At 34.8% G+C, this 16,429-nt stretch overlaps 1 protein-coding gene across 3 annotated transcripts in view; it reads right to left on the bottom strand.

Moving 5' to 3' along the window:
• Mipol1 (mirror-image polydactyly 1) overlaps nt 1-16,429 on the bottom strand; it is a 301,417-nt gene that overhangs the window by 186,196 nt on the left and 98,792 nt on the right. For all 3 annotated transcript variants that reach the window (XM_042677896.1, XM_042677898.1, XM_042677897.1), the window contains 2 exons: nt 11,690-11,723; nt 11,260-11,430 (listed from right to left, as the gene is read on the bottom strand). In XM_042677896.1, coding sequence (XP_042533830.1) covers nt 11,260-11,430; nt 11,690-11,723 — 205 coding nt within the window. The remainder of the gene's footprint in view (nt 1-11,259; nt 11,431-11,689; nt 11,724-16,429) is intronic.

The following is a 16,429-nucleotide window of genomic DNA, read 5'->3' as shown; positions in this document are numbered from 1 at the left end:
AAACAGGTTACTACTAACAATAAAAACCATTTTCCTCTAAGTCTTTTCATGATTTTGACATTAAATATTTAAATTAATTCCAGGAAGTGGTTTGGGAGTTTGATCTTTTGTGATCCTAGAGCTTAGTATTATGATAGATGAGTCAAGTAGCAATTAATCAAACAAACCTGTATGCAAATGTACAAGCAAAGTAAAAGAGTCATTTTCAGAAGAGTGAAGACCTTGATATACTATGTGGAGAATGTAAGTTTTATGATAGTTTCTTGACATTTTATTTGTTTTTGTTTTTTTTTTTTGTCAGTTGTGGCCTGAACTCTGGGTCTGGGTGCTGTCCCTCAGCTCTTCAGCTCAAGGCTAGCGCTCTACCACTTGAGCCACAGCGCCACTTCCGGCTTTTTCTGTTTTTGTGATGCTGAGGAAATGAACCCAAGGCCTCATGCATGCAAGGCAAGCACTCTACCACTGAGCCACCTTCCCAGCCCTTCTTGACACTTAAGACAAGTACCTTGTTTGATACATTTATATTCACCTGAAATATTTGTGAAAGCACATAAAGTTTTCTTTTTATAAGCTATTTGGTTAAATGCACTTATTTTTAAAGATAAATTTTAGTGTAAAGGCAACCCATTAAGATGCAAACTGAAGGGACAGGGAATGTGGCTTGGTGATTGATTAGAGTGCTTGTCTAAAAAAGCATGAAGCACTGGGTTCGATTCCTCAGTACCACAAAAATAGAAAAAGCCAGAAGTGGCACTGTGGCTCAAGTAGAGTGCTAGCCTTGAGCAAAAGAAATTAGAGCTCCACTGACAAAATACAATAAAGGTAATATGAATTTGTGAGGTGATAGTATTGGTAAAAGAATAAGAATCTCTACATAATTTAAGATTACTATGTAAAATTGTAAAATTCCATCTTTAGAATAAAAATGCTTCCATGTAAAATGTTTATAATATAGCTCCTATAATAATAACGACATCTACTAGTTGTCAAATATATTTATACTAGCCAGGTGCTGATGGCTCACGCCTGTAATCCTAGCTACTCAGGAGGCTGAGATCTGAGGATTGCAGTTCAAAGCCAGCCTGGGCATAAAGTCCATGAGACTTTTTTTTTCTTGGTTCCGGTCGTGGGCCTGAACTCTGGGCCTGGGTGCTGTCCCTCAGCTCTTCAGCTCAAGGCTAGCACTCTACCACTTGAGCCACAGCACCACTTCCAGCTTTTTTCTTTTTTGCTTATGTGGTGCTGAGGAATCGAACCCAGGGCCTCATGCATGCAAGGAAAGCGCTCTACCACGGAGCCACCTTCCCAGCCCCAACCATGATAATAATAAACTATAATAATAATAATAATATGATAATAATAAACTACTAGAAAACTGCCGGAAGTGGCGCTGTAGCTTAAGTGGTAGAGTGCTCGCCTTGAGCTGAAGGGCTGAGGGACCGTGCCCAGGCTCAGAGTTCAAGCCCTACAACCGACCAAAAAAAAAATCATGTTTATAATATTGGAAACTACTAATATTGTAAGCATTTTAAGTAGCAAAACAATAAAATTGAACTTTAGGAATGGCAACCTGAAATGTATTACTATTTAATTGAATGACTTACAGTAATAGAACACTGAGAAACCTAGACCTGCTTTAAAAAAAATAAAAAAAAAACCTGAGATATAGTATAACAAAAACTTAAGGATGTATCTGTACTATTATATAAGGAAAATTAATAGATTCCACGGAAAGATCAATATTTAGAAGAATATTGCCAAAATTCCTTAAAAATCATATTTAGAGTCTATTCAATCCTCACTAAATATTACTAGATTTTTTTCACAGAGAATGACAAGTTGGAAAATGACTTATTATTAAAATGACTAAGGAAATATTACAGAATAATAACAAAGATAGATTTTTATTCTATCACAATGCAAGACTTTATTACAGGAATAAAATCACTATATCAATGAAACACAAAATTCTAAAAACAGATCCACAAAAACCCATCCATGTAAGTTACAAGGTTTCCATGGAAATTCATGAGGGAATGTGAATAGGCACACAGTTTTTAAGTATATAGTGCTGTGTCAAGATAACTGGATATGTATATGAACAAAATGACATTTCTTGACCATACAAGAACCAATGTGAAACAGATCAAGATCTAAATGTGACATTGTTAAGAGTAGGCAAACATTGTTAAGAGTAGGGGTGGGAATGTGTCTCAGTGGTAGAGCGCTTGGCTTGCATGCATGAAGCCCTGGGTTCGATTCCTCAGCACCACATAAGCAAAAAGAAAAAAGCCAGAAGTGGCACTGTGGCTCAAGTGGTAGAGCGCTAGCCTTGAGCTGAAGAGCTGAGGGACAGTGCCCAGGCCCAGAGTTCAGGCCCCACGACCAGCCCCCCCCCCCCAAAAAAAAAAAGAATAGGCAAACAGCCAGGCATGAGTGTGGAAGACTAAACTACATTCATATTTGAGACACTGCAAATGTAACAAGCACCCTGGGCTTATGATTGACAATAAAATCTTCTACAGGGCCCCACATCCAGGCAACTTGTGCTGTGCACATGCCTTAATCTCCTTGAGCAGTTGAAAAGAAAATATGCACAAAAGAAAATTTTTACTTCCACAGTACTTGTTTCTTTTTTTGTTGTGTAGACCTTTTCCAAAAAATAGTAGGTTCCCAACTACTACTATTTTTGTACTACCAGTAAACCTAAAAGCCTCAAATGTTCCACACTGCTAGGGAATGAAGTATAAATTCCTTATAAATGGTATCTTAATTAGTTGTGATGGAGAAGGCAGACAAGTGAGCAGCATGCCAAAGCACATTAAAGTGTAAGGGATAACACTGCTTAAAGGTAAAAAGTAACAGATTAATGTACTTTCCACATGTTGCTAAATTGTCTTTCTAGAATATTTTTTATTATATTATTGGATTCTTCCTCCTCTTTCTCCTCGTCCTCGTCCTCCTCTCCTCTTTTGTTCAAGTCTAGTACTCTACCAGTTTGAACCACATCTCCATTTCTGTCTTTTTCTGGTGGTTAATTGGAGTTAAGAGTCTCATGGACTTTCCTGCCTGGGCTGGCTTTGAAACTCAATCCTCAAATTCATTCTTCTTATTAGGTTTATTTCTTCATTTTGCAGGACCTAATTACTGGGGTTCTTTGGTATAGTCTTGTGTCTTATAAGAAGGAGGAATCTGACTAGCAAAATGTTTTTTTTTATTTCTCCCTATCTCCTTTATTTATTTTTATTGTGAAAATACTATTACAGAGGGTTTAAAATTACATGGGCAAGGTAATGAGTACATTTCTTTTTTTTTTTTTGTCGGTCGTGGGGCTTGAACTCTGGGCCTGGGCGCTGTCCCTCAGCTCTTCAGCTCAAGGCGAGCGCTCTACCACTTGAGCTACAGCGCCACTTCCGGTTTTCTGGTGGTTTATTGGTGATAGGAGTCTCAGGGTCTTTCTTGCCCGGGCTGGCTTTGAACTGCGATCCTCAGATCTCAGCCTCCTGAGTAGCTAAGATTACAGGCGTGAGCCACCAGCGCCCGGCATGAGTACATTTCTTATCAAGCATTGTTGCCTCCTCCTTTGTTTCCCCTTCTCATCCCTTCCCATCTCCCAACCGCCCCCCCCATTCAGCAAAATGTTTTGCTGAGTTTTGTTGTTGTTGTTTTAACTCCCTGAAGATTATTTTTGGGTTCTTCCATGTCTTTTGTATTTTTCCACTTTAGACATATTTTTTCTCTTTTTCTGTAAGTTAAAATTATCTTTGTTTTCTTTTTAATATTAGCGTACATTTATTATATGAGAGCGTGGAGATTGCTTTGTGACATTTCCACACATGGATATAATGCATTCCAATCAATCTCACCCTCTTTATGATTCTCCCTTTCCTTCTTCCCTCCTTTCTTAAAACAATTGCACTTTTCTGTTTTCATATACAGCCAAGATAATTTTAAGAAATATTTCAACAATTATATTGACCTAAAGTTGAAAAATTAAAAGAGTTCATGTTAAATTTAGATCTTTGAAAGGATACATTCCTAAAAGGTACTGATAAGATTTTCTAGTGTTCAGATAACAGACTGCGATATTTGATCAGCCTGTATGTACTAAGAAGAAATTATACAATACACAAAAAAGAAAGAATCCCAGGGAAAGCTAAAAAATAAAAATGGTAAGAAATTTTACCTGGAAAAGAAAGCAGTGTTAGTTCCTGCTCTACCTTCTTGTACTCTGATGCTAAAAGTTTCTGGCCTGCACGTTCCTTTCACACTTTTTGTGAACTAATCATGTTCAAGCCTGAACATAATTCATGTCTCATTCTTAGCTGCAGATAAGAATGAACTTAATCCAAGAGTCACAAAATATTATTCATCATGTGTCACATCAATTTCAAATACCCATGTACATAGAGAATTTACCACTTTCTTCCTTAAATTCCTGCACTGGAAGTCTTTAGGACAAGGATGTTACCTCAGTGTTCTGAATATGTTTTACTTTGCTGAGCCTATAGCTCAATTGAGCTAGCTAGCCCCAATATATCAATTCCCATTTTCAAAATTAACTTACTTAGGTGTCAAGAGGGGTTCACCCTTAACTAATACTCCAGCTGCCCACTGGGGTCTAATCAGTGAGTGTTTATATAAAATTATCCACTAACTACTAGGAACAATGAGTCCTGTTTAAAGTAGTTTCCTACTGCTCCAATAGAATAAATGAGACCTAGGAAACTTGAGAGAGATTTATTTCCTTCACAGTTCTGGAGGCTGAAAATCCAAGATTGGGCAAAAACATATTTTTTGATTCTAGTAAGGGCCTTAAATTGAGTCACAGTGTAGTAGAAAAGTGAAAGGGCAAGCAGGCACATGTGAAAGAGATGACATGGTGAGAAACAAAGCAGAAGAGCTGAAGGAGCCAAACCTCGTCTATAACAAACTACTCTTGTTTTAACTAGTCTAGTCCCAAGATAGAGTTAACTTACTTTCACAAGATAGTATTAATCTGTTCCTGAGGCTATCTTTTTGTAACAATTAAAAAGAAAAAAACAACCATCACTCACTAAACTTTCCAATAGTGCCATACTAAGGAATTAAACATGAGCTCTATCGGGAAGAAAGCCTACTTAAACCAAATAAAACAAGCTTAGTGCTGATAATAGGTCTTGCCCATCTGTAAGTAAAAAAATAAACCTACAAGTGGCCTAAATTTTGTCAGTCTCTAGGAAAGTAGTTATTGCTACTTTCAGTAAGGTTAGCCCTCAAAGCTAAAAATCGCTACCAACTCTGAACAGCTCTATAATTCCTTTGTTGCTTACTGATGTGTGACTTGGGTCCAGTTGTGCCCTAAGCCTAGCTAGCATGTCTTAAAAAAATGACTGGTAGCCCAGATACCTGAATATCTTTGATGTAATCTATCTGAAATTTATACTAGTACCAATGTCTAGAGATTAACCAAAGATGGCTAGACAGCTAATCTGAAAATTAGCCATAGATAAGATTCTCATTTTAGTGGTCAACTTCTATAAAAATTAAAATTCTATGCTTCTATGAAAATCCATCCACTTAAAATCTTAAATGATTTATTTGTATGGTACTATAGTTTGGTTGTGGTTTGAGGTAGTTTGACTTCCAGTGTGGCAGTGTGGCAGTATTGAAGTATTGAAACCTATGAGAGATGGGACCAAACAGAAGGTAGGTAGTTCATTAATAAAGCTGCTATCAGAGTAGATTACTGTATTTCCCAAAAACACTGTGAATATTTTTTGGGAGCAGCTTGTTTTAAAAGAGTAAGGCTGGTATTAGTATCTCTCTAACTTCTTGTCTCACCATGTGATCTCTTCCATAATCCCACCACAGTAATATCATCTGCCACCACTGTGATAACATGTTCTATGAGACCTCATATGATACTAAAAGGATCAGGCTGTCTAACCCTGGACTTTCAGCTTACAAAAGTATATACAAATGTATTTTCTTTATAGAACGTATTCACCCTTGGGCTGGGAATATGGCTTAGTAGTAGAATACTTGTCTTGCATGCATGAAGCCCTGGATTCAAATCCTCAGTACCACATAAACAGAAAAAGGTGGAAGTGGTGTTGTGGTTCAAGTGGTAGAGTGCTGGCTTTGTGCAAAAGAAGGTCAAGCCCTAGGACTGGCAAGCAAGCAAGCAAGCAGGAAAGCAAGCAAGCAAGCAAGAGAGAAAGAGAGAAAGAAAAAAAGAAAGAAAGAGAGAGAAAGAAAGAAAGAGAGAGAGAGAATGAAAAAGAGAGGGGGAGGGAGGAAGGAAAGAAGAAGGGAGGGAGGGAGGGAGGGAGGGAGGGAGGGAGAAAAAAGAAAGAGAATGAGAAAAAGAAATAGAGAAAAAAGAAAGAAAGAAAGAAAGCAAAAAAAGAAAGAGGGAAGGAAGGAAGGAAAAAGAGAGAAAGTATTCAGCCTCAGAAATTTTGTTATAGCAATGGGAAAGAGTAGTACATGTAGGATGCTAAAATGAAAGATCCAAGAAAAGGATCTGAAGAAATGACGTTTCCAGTTTTATCCTCTAATTCCCAGTATTTATACAAGTTGAATAAAGTATTTAAGCATGAATGACTCAAACTTGATTTTAGGGATGATGCATTATATTCACAAGCTGTTTTGATAAATGGCAACCCCTTTGTATAACTACTTAAAATAATAAAAAAGGAATTATAATTTATTTACTTAATTTTTTGCTGGTCCTGGGGCTTGAACTCAGGGCCTGGGCACTGTCCCTGTGCCTCTCTGTGCTCAAGGCTAGTGATTTACCACTTGAGCCAGAATGCCACTTCTGGCTTTTTTTGAGTAGTTTATTGGAGATAATAGTCTCAAGGACTTTCCTGCCTTGGCTAGCTTTGAACTGCAATTCTCAGATATCAGGATCCTGAGTAGCTAAGATTACAGCTATGAGCCACTGGTGCCTGGCTAAGAATTATAATTTCAACAGAATTATTTTTTAAAAATTATAGCTGAATTAAAAAAATATTTTAGGGCTGGGAAGGTAGCTCAGTGGTAGAGCGCTTGCCTTGCATGCCTGAGGCCCTGGGTTCAATTCCCCAGCACCACATAAGCAAAAAGAAAAAAAAAAAAGCCGGAAGTAGCACTGTGGCTTAAGTGGTAGAGCGCTAGCCTTGAGCTGAAGAGTTGAGGGACAGCGCCAAGGCCTAGAGTTCAGGCCCCACGACTGGACCAAAAAAAAAAAAAACAATTTAGTATCTGTATAGAATGAGAATAGTTTTCGTGGTATTTTACAGGATATGTACTATAGCTAGAAATTCTATGACATTGAATAATAGCTTTAAAATTAAGGTTAAATCTTTTTGGTATTCTTTCCATAAACCAAAGTTTCCATCTAATTGTGAGAAAAATATTGAATAAACCCAAATTTAGAGATATTTTACAACAATCTGAGCAGCACTCCTCAAAACTGCCAAGGTCAGAGGAGAAAGTAGGGAAGAAAAAGAAAAATAAATTATCACAGACCAAAGGAGATGAGATAGACAGGACCGTGAGTGAAATGCAGTGAAATGGGTTTAAGATTGATGCATTAATGAATAACTCATAACACATGAATAACGTGAAAATGAATTAATACTATTATAAATATTGGTTTCCTAATTTTAACAAACACTAACAGTGATGCAAGATGGCAAAAGGGGGGGGGGGATGAAAGTGGGTAAAGGATATGTGGGAGTTCCCATAGGTACTCTGCTATTTTTGAAACTCTCCTGTAATTTACAACTTTTCCAAAACAAAAAAGTTATTTTGGAAAAGCAAATTTAAAAAGTCTTTAACCAGAAATATAAGAGTAATTCAGAAGTTTGAACATATGGGAATTTGTGGCATAAAATCAAAATGAATTCTGCTTGTGTCTCAGGCTTTACAAACATGTTAATCAAAACACAACAACAACTGCTTCTCAATAAAAAAAAAATATACTAAAATAGCAGATCATATCTATTCATATATAAAGACTTGTTGGCAAATATCACCAAATACTGATTTGTCTTTTTTTTTTTTACAACATAAGAAGCAGTGAGGAAATGAAAGAGGAAGAAATGTGTGTCAGTGAATAACTAATCATGCTATGTTTATTTTTATTTATCTTATAGTAACTGATAAAAATCTAATGTGTGAATTAATCCTAATTTCAATTATTTCCAAGCACATACAAATTGTTTTAGCTATTTCTTCAACACTATAGCAAATCGTCTAAAATGAAACACACTAGTTAGGGAAAAAGATAAGAAAAAACAGAAGCCAATTTTACAAGTATCTTCATTTTTTCTCTCTTTCCTTTTTTTCCCCCTCAAAGCTAGTTCTACCACTTGAGACACATCTCCATTTCTGGTTTTTTTGTTTGCTGCTTTTGGGGCGGGGGATGGTTAACTGGAGATAAGAGTCTCATGGATAAGAGTCTCATGCTGGCTTCAAACCTCAGTCTTCAGATCTCAGCATCCTGAGTAGCTAGGATTACAGGTGTGAGCCACTGGCACTTTCTTTTCTCATTTTTAATCTAAAGACAAATGTCAAGCCTCCACATCTAGATAGAATGCTTTATCTAAGAACAAGAACTTCAGATTCAACACAAAATTCATCTGCATAAAGGCAGCAGAGAGTTGTTGATGCAATAATGAGTTGAGTGGCTAAGATCTTGAAGACAGAAAACTGGAGAAGTGATTTAAAAGATCTCAGTCTTCCTCCCCAAATCATGGAAAATTTTCCAAACTGTAGGTATGGAAAAGAGGCTGATAAAGCAGGCTTGGATTAATCAAGCTTGTCTTGCTGAAGGACAAGCTTTTGAAGTTATGCAGAGATGACATGAAAAATTTGAGGAACAGTGAAGTTTTCCAGTTTCTTAATGTTGAGACAAACACTAGAATACAGGAACACTCATGAATACTCAGCTTTCAGATTGGGAAGCCTTACTCAATGTATATGGATGAATCAATCATGTGTACACCAAGACTTACCAAAAATGCACACAGTCTTTGCAGCTAATAGCATTTTGGACAGTTACCGAAATGAATTCATTGGAAATAGTTTGTGAATTAGTAGATGAAATAAACAATGAGTTAAGCAATAACTTGGAACAGAGCAGAAAAGATGTGAATTAGTACTGAAGATGCTGTCTTTTAATAATGATATATACTAAAAACACAACTAAAAACGAAAGAATCAAAGGAAAAAGGAGAGGATACATTATAAATGCAGGAGTGCTGCTGCATACTGAAGTGACTGAGGACATGCAAAAATAGTACTGAAGTTGAAATGTTATTTAAATAAAGATAAATATTTAAAAATAAAAGACAAATGGTAAAAAGGTAGAGGATACAGTATAAATGCAGATAGGCTGCTACTTGGCAAAATGACAGAATACGTGCATACATTTTCTCTATGTGTGTGTGTGTGTGTTCATTGTATGTGTGTGTGTGTGTCCTAGGGCATGAATTCATGATCTGGGCCTGTCCCTGACCTTTTGTGCTCAAGGTTAGTGTTCTACCACTTGAGCCACAGATCTATTTCTAGCTTTTTGCTCGTTAATTAGAGATAGACTCACAGATTTTTCCTGCTTGGGCTAGCTTTGAACCTGGATCCTCAGATCTCAGCCTCTTAAGTAACTATGGTGCCCAGCTATAATTTCTCTTCTTGATTAGGGTCAAGAGAAATGTTTAAAGAGAAAGGAGAAGAGTTAAGATTTTCCAGAGGGGAGAATGGATGGACTAATGAATAGCAAGAAGATTGCCAGGCATCAATAAGGGCCTGCTTAGAGACAGTGACATGAATTTAAGGTAAATTCAGTCAACAAATTTGTATGCTACTTCTCTACCATGTAAAGTTGTAAAGGTACAGAATAGATAGGAATATGATTTTAGCCTTTGGTTTTACAATGTGAGTATGTTTTCCAGAGGAAAACAGTAATAAAACCATAATTTCAGCCCTCATAAAACTATAGTTTCTGTAGCATGTCTTCTACAAAAGTGATTCGTTTAAAAAAAGATCATTTCTTTAGTAGCTTTTTTGTTCTTTTTTATTTCCAGGGCTGAGGACCGAACCCAGGGCCTTGCGTGCACCGGGCGGACGCCCTTCCGCTGGGCTAAACCCTCAGCCCCAGATAAGTTCATTTTTATAACAAGTTTTGTTTTACTAAGAAATAATGATACATTAGGTTTTACAGAAAACCAGATAAAAAGGATAAGAGAAATGAATCATATATAAAAGTGATAATTATAGTGGGTCATGGAATCTAAGCTACACAAGGAGAATAATGAAAATGAAGGATAGGTAAGAACCATAGAAACAGGTGCCACCAGAATAGGGAAACTGCTGCAATGAGTTCTAGAGCAAATGAACTAGAAAGATAGTAGGAAGAGGTGAAAGGGGGATGTTTGAAATTGAGATTGGTAATGACCACATGCAGGATATAACCATAAAGTAGATGGCAGAAGTAGCGTGTGGCACGCAATGAATAAAGGAAAGTCTAGAAACAAGAGGCTAGTATTGAAAGGACCACTTACATAGGCATTATGACATGAGTAGCTTGAAAAGAGAGAATGAACAAGAAAGACACTAGAACTTTTATGAAGGGGTGCAACACACAATTGTGTAAATGACTGCAACAAACACATACAGGGAGCAGTCTGATGCTGGAAATGTTTAGGGAAGACAGGGAACAATGATCTAAAACGATGACTGAGGAATTATCCCCTAGGCCCAATGATTTAATTGGTGTGGAAGAAACACAACTACCACTGGGGAGAACTGTACTGGAACCAGTAGCCTCAGGGAAGAAATTATGTTTGAGTTAAAGTAAGAAGTTGTAAGAAATATGCAGAAAAGAATATACTAATAATTTGAGCTATTTATCAATGTTTATTATTCACAAAGCATTGGGAACAAAAACAGTAATAAAAACATAGCAATAAAACCATAGTTTCAGCCCTCATAAAACTATAGTCTCTGCAGCAAGTATCCTTCGAAAGTGATTACTTTAAAAAAATTTCATTTTTATGACAAGTTTTGTTTTACTAAGAAATAATGGTGCATTAGCTTTTATAGAGAGGATGCGTATTTTGAAAAAGTGGCATTAGGAAATATGCAAATATTTTAATATATCAACTCAACATGGAATTAATTATATGGTTTAAAGTGATGTAAATTAAGACTGAGTAAAAGTTAGCTTTTCATGGTTTAAAAAAGAGGGTAGAAGGGTAAGTAAATGCTTTTACAAATACATGCAGTTACCTGAGACAAAGCAGCATCTCGTTCTTCTATTACTGCATTCATTTCTTCTGCAGTTATTCTCTTTTTACATTCCTTGGTCTTGTAGATTCTATCCACAATTATAGCTCCATTCTTCTGAATAGCTATCCCTGTGTCTGCGTTGTTTATTCTGTTCAGTAATTCCTGTAATGTCTACCAACACCATTATATGTTAGTCAGACATGAGGTTTTAATATATTTTATTTAATATAGGGTTTTAATTAATAGGCACATGTGAATTGTAAATTGACTGAGTGAAGTTATTGAATTTTCATATTGCAGCAAAGATGTACATTATTAGTGTGTCAATTCTTCTTTTTCCCACATCTTAGTTCTTGAAACCCACTCAATTGAACTTAAGCCTCTAAGATATAAGACTGACATCAAGAAATCTCCTCAGAGAATGGCTTACCATGTCATTTTCTTCAGGGTTAATATTTTCTAGCCTAGAAAAAAGGGACACAGAAAGCCTGATCAGTAGCATTTCCTTAGTGCAGCAAAATGAGTTCGCTTTTTAAATCTTTAGAACCTCAAGTAATTTCATTCGACTAGTCTTTAGAGTCAACCATGACACTGAACATATTAAAGTGCCACCTGCTCGACTCCATCTTTCAATAATGCTCTATATCTTCTGCACTGACTTCAGACTGTTAAGTTATTAATGTTTACTGCTATATATGACTACAAGGATCAATTGTTCATATGTGCTTAGATGAAGAAAGTTCCCCAGTGATAGAAGTACTCATTCTCATCATTATATTTATTCCAGGACTTTCAATTATTGTCAGAAACTGTATTTTCTTCTCTCTTTCTCTCTTATTTTTGGATGTCATCACAAGTAAAACAAGGCAAGTATTTTTATTTCAAAGTTTAACTGTTCCCTCAAAAGCAATAACAAATAATTACAGTAAATTTAACCTAAAAATCTCTTGCTGCTATTTGCTAAAACAAATATGCTATACAGTGAGGCTGGCCAAATTAAACCATTTTCTGAGATGTGTTTTTTTCTCTTTTTAAAATAATATATAGAGTCTTTCAATTCAAAGATAATGTGTTCTTCTAAGTTACTTTTGTCTTATAAAGGCTACAGTGTTTACTCAAACACTTAATACTGATGAACTGACGGACTCTATTAGCGGAAAAGTAGTAAATGATGTATCTTAAAACAGCAATATAACTTAGATAACCATGAAATTAGATAAAAGAAAATCTGTAATCCGTATTAGTAAAAAATGATTTAGATTTTAGAATTTCAATTATTTTAAACTTGTACTACAAGTTCTGTATAATTCTTATAAAATTTTAGTACAATTCCAATTTCCTGTCTCCTAAAAGTCTTTTCATCACATACACACAATTTCTGTACTCCTGTGAGTTAATACATACCACAAAAAGAGGAGAAATCATAATAAAAGATATTTGATAAAATATATTTGCTATCTAAGATTGTTGCAAACTTATCAACTGGATGAAATTGCTACACTCATAGACGAACTGGTCATTTTAAAACACATCATCTTATTAGGAAAAAATATCAAAGCTACCTCTATGTATACTTATATACTATAAAATTCAACAAAAGAGAGTAATTCTGAATTATATTTGTTTCTAAACTATTGATATTTGCTTAGATTCACATTTCAAAAAGTGCAAATACTCTCTTCTTTTTACATTTTTTTCTTCAAAATAAATCAAGTTTCAGAAATGCCTGCTTAATAGAAGCTGGTTCTACAAAAATTCTGAAGACAATTATTTTTTTCAGTAAATTGAGTAAAATAATCTATTCCATAGCAGAAAAGCACAATGAAGCTCTTGTCTTTCTTTACTGCTACAAATTAATTGTAAAAAATAGTAATATTTATCAAGTTATTAGTTGTTTGATTTTCAGAAAACTCACATATGGGGCGCTATTAAAATGTTATGACTTTTCGGATGAAATCAGACTAAAAGCTAATGACGGCAGTTCCTCAAACCCAATCTATTAAATTTAATAATATTTAGGATGTTAACAGATACCTGAAAATTAAATATTTAGATATGTGAATTACTGAGAATCTTTTAAAAATTGAGCACCTAAGGTAATAAGCCACCATATTTAGTTTCAAAGAATTTTATGTAAACAAGAAGAAAATAATAGCATAGGTAGTTTACCTAATTGCAAATTCCAAATAAAATGTATTGAATTTCTATATAATGTTTATAAATTATGTTTGAGCACTGTAATATGAAAAATAGTTTAAGGAGAAAGAGATGAAGGGTTTAAATGTTGTAAATTAACACCTCCCAAAAAGAATGGGTTGAGATAACTATAGTTAGTATAATATTAAAGCTCCCTGCTATCAAGTAAAAATTTTAAATCAAAATTAAACTTTCTTATCAAAATCCCAATTAGGCTCCAAATGCATGAATTTAGCATTCATGGATTTAAATGGTTTGTGCAACTGCTCCTAAAAATAAGCAATATAAAATGACTTATCATTTGCTAATAGTTGAATTTGAACCATTTTCCATGAGTCTCCTGTGCTCCTCTGACATGCAGAACATGAATGAACGAAGTCAAACACTTTGCATTTTGAGAGCATTTTGGCTCTCAATCTGGCTTTATTATTAATCTTTATAATCAACACAAAAAAGGTTAAGATTTGAACATTTTCACAGGCACTTGTGACTTTCAATATAAACTCAAATTAGAAGGAGAAAAAGCTGATAGTTATAATTCTCTATTTGTCTTTCTTTAAAAGTCTCAGGCTGAAGTGGGGGATGGTGCAGTTCTTGCTTGTAATCTTAGTACTTAGGAGTGTGAAGTCAAAGCCAGTCTGGGATACACATAGAGTGTAAATAGCCACTGCTACATTGCAAGACAGAAAGTGTATATAATAATAAATTGTTAAACAAAATTAATTATAAGTCTCAAAATACAGTGATTCAAGGAATGATTACTGATTTTATTTCAATTAGATTGTAGAGAGAAGAGATCAACTGGTAGAAATTTTTAGATTTGCCTTTGGTCTCAGATATAGTTACTAAACTTTGCCTTTGTTATGCAGAAAACAAATACACATGTGGCCCTGTTCTAATGAAATTTCAATTACAAAAAAAGTGGCAGGCTTGATTTTTACCACAGATTTCTAGTTTGTCTGTCCTTGATACAGAATATTGGAATATGAGACTAGATTTTTAAAAAATTTAATACACTGTCAGTGCTAATATAGGTGTTTGAGACAATTTTTACACATACCATTCATTATACAAAGAATAAGAATAAAAATAATTTTCAGAAAAGTAAATTCAGACCTTCAATAAATACACCATTACTGTATCACTGAAAATAATACATGAACCAGATATCCTACCTTTTCAAAGAAACAATTTAAGCAAATATATAACACCTCCAATTTTCTACATAAAATGACTGAAGGGTACTATAAGCATGCATAATCTGTGAGTGTTTATTGGCTTAAATAAAAGTTAAAATAATGGTTGGTATTATATCAAATATAGCTGAAATCTATAAATGATATTAATCTAAAACAAGTAGACACAATAATCTCAATTTTCTTCTAAAACTGTAATGTCTGTTATAGTCTAATGTTATAGTCTAATGTCTTATAATCTAATGATAATTAGTAAGATTTTTGCTGAAGTACATGTCTATGGACTCAAGTTTCCATTGATTTCCTATACCACGCATTCTAAGTGAAAAGACTCATGCATAAAATGTCACATTTCTTGATTTCCCTCTAAATCAGTCAATATCATTTTTTTTTCTTTGTGAAACTACAGCTTCTTCAATAGAAAGAACATTGACATCAAATGATAAGGAACAATTGATTACCTAATCAAAAGAGTTTGACATGTTGGCTTTTCTTCTCATTTTCTAAACAATACCACATTTAATATGTTTTATAGTCTACCAAAAACCATGAAAAATATAATCATCTTAGAAATTTCAATGTACCTATCAAAATATAAATTAGTGCATGTAGAGGTCACTTTAACTTTCATTTAAATCTGAGTTATTTTTACTGTTTTTCAAAGTTTTGGATAAAAGCCAAGAAAGAAATATTGAGAGCTGGGAAGGTGGCTCAGTGGTAGAGTGCCTGCCTCACATGTATGAGGCCCTGGGTTCGATTCCCCAGCACCAGTAAGCAGAAAAATCCAGAAGTGGTGCTGTGGCTCAAGTGGCCGGGCATTAGCCTTGAACTGAAGAGCTGAGGGACAGTGCCCAGGCTCAGAGTTCAGGCCCCATGACTGACACACATCAAAAAAGAAAGAAAGAGAGAGAGAGAGAAACAAAGAAAGAGAGAAAAAGAGAACAGGACGAAAGGAATGAAGAAGAAAGAGGAAGGAAGGAAGGAAAAAAGGAAGAGAAGGAAGGAAAAGGGGAAGGAAGGAAAGAAGGAAAGAAGGAAGGGCAGGAACTAGACTTTCAAGAGGCGAGGGAAAGCAGAGAAGCAGAATAAGTCAAGACAAACATTATAATAGAAACACAAAGTATATCAAATGTAGCAAAAAAGATGGGAGAAAAAAGTATGATGAAATGAATTTGAATATCATAGGAAACACCTAATAATTTTAAAAAGATGTGAAGTAATTTATACAAGTTCATGATATACTCACCTGAAAATATGTCTTTAAGTCAATAACAACTTAGTTATAAATATATATTCTGTCTAATTATGGATTTAATCAAAATGCATTCTTAAAGGTTCAGAACTGGGCTGGGAATGTGGCTTAGTAGTAGAGTGCTTGCCTAGCATGTACAAGGTCCGAGGTTTGATTCCTCAGTACCACAGAAACAAAAAAATAATAATTAAAATAAAAGGTTCAGAACCTAGACTAAGCTGAGGAGGCAGGAATCTCTGTAGTACTATCTGACTACAACAATATACTATTTTAATTTTATTGTTTGGCTAATGTATTTGCGTGGTATGTAAGGTCAATTCTGATCCCTACCCATATGTACTCCTAGATTGTAATATAGAAGGACCCTCATATTAACCAATACTTCCTTATATCAATAACCAACACTTCTTTTTATCAATTAACATTGCCTTAAGTATTTGTGTCATTATTTACATGATGTTCCTAATTAAATCTCAACCATAATTCTGTGACTCCAACAACTAGCATTTTCTTTATACTAGTATAC

The sequence above is a fragment of the Dipodomys spectabilis genome, unplaced genomic scaffold, assembly GCF_019054845.1.
Source record: "Dipodomys spectabilis isolate Male_0828 unplaced genomic scaffold, ASM1905484v1 ptg000042l, whole genome shotgun sequence".
Taxonomy (NCBI): Eukaryota; Metazoa; Chordata; class Mammalia; order Rodentia; family Heteromyidae; genus Dipodomys; species Dipodomys spectabilis.
This window is presented reverse-complemented; position numbering and strand designations above follow the sequence as displayed.